General features: G+C 66.6%; 1 protein-coding gene across 8 annotated transcripts in view; it reads right to left on the reverse strand.

Annotated features, from left to right (window-relative positions):
- Positions 1-2,104: 2,104 nt before the first annotated feature.
- Positions 2,105-4,710, reverse strand: part of PCSK4 (proprotein convertase subtilisin/kexin type 4) — a 6,604-nt gene continuing 3,998 nt past the window's right edge. For 4 of the 8 annotated variants that reach the window (XM_059388488.1, XM_059388487.1, XM_059388485.1 and 1 more), the window contains 7 exons: positions 4,383-4,483; positions 4,201-4,304; positions 4,011-4,128; positions 3,614-3,835; positions 3,324-3,448; positions 2,934-3,056; positions 2,105-2,797 (listed from right to left, as the gene is read on the reverse strand). In XM_059388488.1, coding sequence (XP_059244471.1) covers positions 2,322-2,797; positions 2,934-3,056; positions 3,324-3,448; positions 3,614-3,835; positions 4,011-4,128; positions 4,201-4,304; positions 4,383-4,483 — 1,269 coding nt within the window. In that variant the 3' untranslated portion in view covers positions 2,105-2,321. Of the gene's footprint in view, positions 2,798-2,929; positions 3,057-3,323; positions 3,449-3,613; positions 3,836-4,010; positions 4,129-4,200; positions 4,305-4,382; positions 4,484-4,710 lie in introns of those variants that run through there. The other 4 variants (XM_059388486.1, XM_059388484.1, XM_059388489.1 and 1 more) reach the window with 4 other exon arrangements.

Genomic DNA, 4,710 nt, shown 5'->3' on the forward strand with positions numbered 1-4,710 from the left:
CGAAACCTTCGAGCGCCGCTTCCGCCTCACCCCGGCGCACATACCAAGCCGCCCGAGCCGTTGAAGACACTTCCGCTTCCGGTCGCAGCGCGGGGGGGCCCCGCCGCCAGGCTCGCGCGGCCACTTCCGGCCTCCTCCGGCTCCTGCCCGCCTCTGGCCACGCCCCCTCTTAAAGGGAGAGCGCACGAGAGGGCCTTCGTCCTGTTCCACCAGACCGAGGAGTATGTGACCTCAGCCTCCCCGGCTTGCGGTCCTGGAAGAGCATCGGGTGGGCGTGGGGTCCTGTCCCGGCCCCCCTCGCGGCGTCACAAAACACCGGTCCCGGTTTTCTGCCGAAAGGGGACAGGGCGCACGACCTGCCCCGGCTGTGCGGGTTACCGGGAGGTGGCCAGGGACGCTGGACGCAGGTCGGCGTCGCCTCGCCTGCTAGATCCCATCATGGTCGCCCCTCTGGTCCCTAAAACTTCCCGCCTGGGCTCCTGCCCGGACAGCTAGGGTGGGAAGACAAGCTCAGATCAGAGGGGGTCTGTGCCTTCTTTTTTTTTTTTTTTTTTTTTAAGATTTTATTTATTTGACACCGAGAAAGAGATCACAACTAGACAGAGAAGGGGAAACAGGCTCCCCGCTGAGCAGAGAGCCGGGTCTGTGCCTTCTGACAGCTTTATTGGACGTGGTCATCTCGTACCGTACAGCCCACCATTTAAACTGTACCGTCGTGGTTTTGAGAGAGACGTACAACCATCACCACAGTCTAGTTCCAGAACATTCCATCACCCCAAAAAGAAGCAATGTCCTCATCAGTGGTCATTCCCTGCCTCCCGCCGGCCCCCGTGAGCCCCCTTCCTGTCCACAGAGGAGCCTGGTCTGGGCGTGTCACACACGTGGACTCACACCCCGAGTGCCCTTCTGTGTCTAGTCCCCTCCCTGCGCGTCGTGGGCTCCGGTCCATCCCCGGGGCCACATGTGGGAGCCTCACCCCCACTCGTGGCTGAGTCGTGTTTCTGCATGAGCGTGGACCATGTCCTGTTGGGGCACCCACAAACTAATGAGCACTCGGGGTTTTCCCACCTGAATCCTGCTGCTGAGAAGGGCCATGTAAAGCTGGTGTGGTTGGTGGGGGCGCAGGCTGGAAGCAGAATTGCTGGGTCATGTGGCAACTGCCGTGGCTTACAGAACTGCTTCATTCCCAGGGCAGCTGCCCCAGGCGGGCACATTTTGGGCACTTACTGTGTGCTCGGGGGTAAAACTCCCTCTCTTGCTCTTAGTTTTGGTGAAGCAGGTGCTAAGCTTAGGGCTGCTGTGCAGGTGATGCCACCAGGGCGCTCCGAGGACAAAGCCCAGCACTTCCGGACCCACGCTCAGAGTGCCGGGCGTAACGACACAGTCCCGACATGCCTCCACAGATGGACAGGTCGGCCCAATACCTCCGTCCACTCGGCCAAGAACACGAGCCAGGCGCCACGCGCCGCCCCGGGGACGGACCCCGAGTCCACGATGCTCAGGGAGGGAAGCGGATCCAGGAGGTGCCACACCGTGGGAGTCCATGCGTGGGACACGTCCAGACCAGCCAGACTCCTGCACGGACAGGGAGTGGGAGAATCCAGCTTGAGGTGAGCGAGAGCAGCGTACCTCCAGTCACTAACTCCCCCAGCCTCCCCACGACCCTCGGGAGCAGAAGAGGATAATCTCTATCCAGGCCCTCCGTGCGGGGCAGGAGCTCGGCGGGATGGTCCCTGAAGAGCCCGCTTCGGCGAGTTCTCGGCGTTAAAGAGCAGCCTGCCCGGCAGGCCGCCCATGGAGTCTGCCACAGCTGGCCATCCGCGAGCGGGGCTCACCCCCTTGCCTCTGCGGAACACTGGGTCCTCCGGCGTCTGGGAGAAGACAGTTTCCGCGCGGGCACGGAGGAAACCCGGACCCTGCCATGGGGACGGGGGGCCTGCCCCAGCCCCAAAGGAGACGGCAGACTGGGTACCTCCTAATCAACCTTTATTTGCAAACTCTGATGTCGGAGGTGGTGCCCGAGACTCCGGTCATTGGATCCCCCGCCCTCCCACCCACGCTGGGGCTGGGAAGGGCGGGTGGTCACAGCCCAACCTCGGCCCCACCCCCCCCCACCCCCAACTGTGTAACTAGACTTTTCTCTCTCTCTCTTTCACCTGGACCTGCCCATTTCGGGTCCAGGATTCTGTGCGGGCCGCCCCTGGCCCGAGCCCTGTGGTCACCCAGGGCCTTCTCGGGGTAGGCTCTCGCATCCCCAGCCCGGGTTCCAGTCCGAAGCAAAGGAGCAGGACAGCGGTGCCTGCCCAGGCCTGTGTCTGCCCCTAGTCAGATGGCTCTAGGTTCCCTCCAGCAGCCGGCCCTGGGGTGGCGATGGGGGGAGGCCCGGCACGGAGGGGGCCCCCCCATGGCGGCAGGCAGCCTCCAGACAGGACGCTGCAGAGGAAGGGGCTCCCCAAGGCCATGGCCAGCAAGGCCATCACCGCAGCCTGGGCTTGGCCACGGTGGCAGCTGGGCTGGGCCACTGCGGTGGGCTGGGGGGTGCTGTTGGGAGGGACAGGTCCTGAGCAGGAGCCCCGAAGCTCGTCCAGCGTGTACGACGGGGGGCAGGTGGTGCAGTTGAGCGGGGACCCCCCGCGGCAGGTATAGCAGGAGGCGTGGCAGCTGGAGCAGATGCGCAGGGTGGGTGTCGCCGAGCGCCCAGGCCCCGGGGTCACTGCCTGCTGGGTGTGGCTGAAGTACCTTGGAGGGCAGTAGGCCAGGCAGAGGTGGCCCAGGATGTAGGCGGGGCTGTGGCATTCTGTACGGGGGACACATACATGGGGGCATGAGGCCGAGGCCTGTCGCCCGGCTGCCATGCCTCCCCAGGCTGCACACGCACACTGCCCGCTGCTGCCGCCTCCCAGCAGGCAGGCCGGGCCCCGCCAGGCACTCACCCTGGCACAGCCCCTCCGTGTCCCGCTGCACACACGCGCTGCTGGTCACCTGGGGGCCGGAGGGCCGCGCGGTCATGTCCTCGGCCGTCCCGTAGAGCAGCAGCGTGTAGCGGTACAGCGTCCCTGGGCAGGGGTTGCGGTGGGCACGGGGAGGAGGGGAAGAGGCTGTTGGCCACCTGGTCCTGCCCTTTTGGGCCCCTCTCCCCAGGCCCCCCGACCCCAAGCTGGAGTCCTCGACCCCAGTGGCGCCCGGGCTGAGCACCACTGACTGGGCGCACTCGGCGCCAGACGCACCCGCCCAGTCTCCCAGGGAGACTGCCAGGACCCCCTCGGCAGCGGGTGCCCGGGAGGCCCCAGAGCCCGAGGCCCCAGCCTGCCTGTAGCTCTCACCTGTGTTGAAATAGTAGCCCTTATTTTCCAGGCCCAGAGTCCACAAGCCCTGCGGGTCCTCGTCCCAGAAGTGGGTGGACATGAAGATCCAGTTGTTGTAGCCTTGGCCGCTGACATCCAAGGGTCTGGGATAGATGGCAGGGTGTGGGGTGGAAGCCATGTGCTGGTGGCTGGGGGGCTCCCACGGTGGGCGGGGTGGTGAGCCGGGCATCCAGCCAGCGCAGACCCACCCAGACCCGGCCTGACCCCGGGTGAGCACTCGCCATCGGCCCGGTCCTCTGCCCCCGTACCTGATGGCCACGAGCGTGGAGCGGGTCCCCATGGGGCTGGTGAGCGAGATCTCCAGGTCTCCCCGGCGGCTATAGGACAGCGACAGCTGCACCTGCACGTGCTCCAGTGAGCGGATGTAGTTGGCACGGCCCGCGCAGGCCGACACATTCTTCCTCACTCGCATCAGCGGCAGGATAGGGCTAGGGGCGGCGTGGGGGGTGAGGGCCCCTCCTGCGGGCCTGCTGGGGGGATGGGCAGCCAGCAGGCGGGGTCTGGGCTCAGTTCGAGGGGCCCACCCTCTCCTCTGATAGACGGGGAAGCGGAGGCCTCGGGACCAGCCCCCCCACCACGGCAATGACAGGTGCGGGAAGGTGAGGGGCGAGCCCAGGGGTGGGGGCGGCTGAGGAGGGCGCTCACGTGGGGGTGTGTACGACCCGGATGGCGCATTTCTGCTGGGGCTGCGTGGGCAGCCACGTCCGAGCCATGTCCACCAGCAGCCTGGCGTCCAGCAACCCGTAGCCGTAGTGGTGGCTCACTGCGCGGCGGGGCGGTCACACACTCTCCACGGGCATGGCGCCCCAGCCCCCTCCAGCCAGCCCTGCCTCACCTTGGCGCCCTACGCCGTTGGTCCTCCAGTCCTCAGCCTGGAGCTGTGCTGGCCTGGACGCCCGGACCACCAGGTGCTGCATGTCCCTCCAGGTCAAGAACGGGCTGGGGGCAGGCGAGGGCAGGTGAGCTGGGGCCGCGTGGGGGGAGCGCGCGGGAAGCGGGCGCCCCTCCATCACCTACTTGGCCTCCAGAGCCAGGGCGATCATGCCCGCAGCCAGCGGGGCCGAGGCCGAGGTGCCCGTGTGTTTGTCCGTGCACTGGTGGTGCAGGTCTGTGGTGACCTAGGGGCAGACAGGGGTACTTGGGGGGCCTGGTACACATGAAAAGCCAGGCTGGGTTCGAGAAGGTACCGCGGAGATCCCGCCAAGAATAGGGCCCTGAGGGCCCCCCCGGGTCACACACCGGGGGAGCTGGCCCGGCCTGGGAGACAGGAGGGCATGTGAGGGGCTGTCACAGGGCAGCCTTGAAAGGAGGGAAAGTAGGGGGCAGGGGACAGGCAGGGGACAGG

Source organism: Mustela nigripes, chromosome 2 (assembly GCF_022355385.1).
Source record: "Mustela nigripes isolate SB6536 chromosome 2, MUSNIG.SB6536, whole genome shotgun sequence".
In the NCBI taxonomy this organism is placed as follows: domain Eukaryota; kingdom Metazoa; phylum Chordata; class Mammalia; order Carnivora; family Mustelidae; genus Mustela; species Mustela nigripes.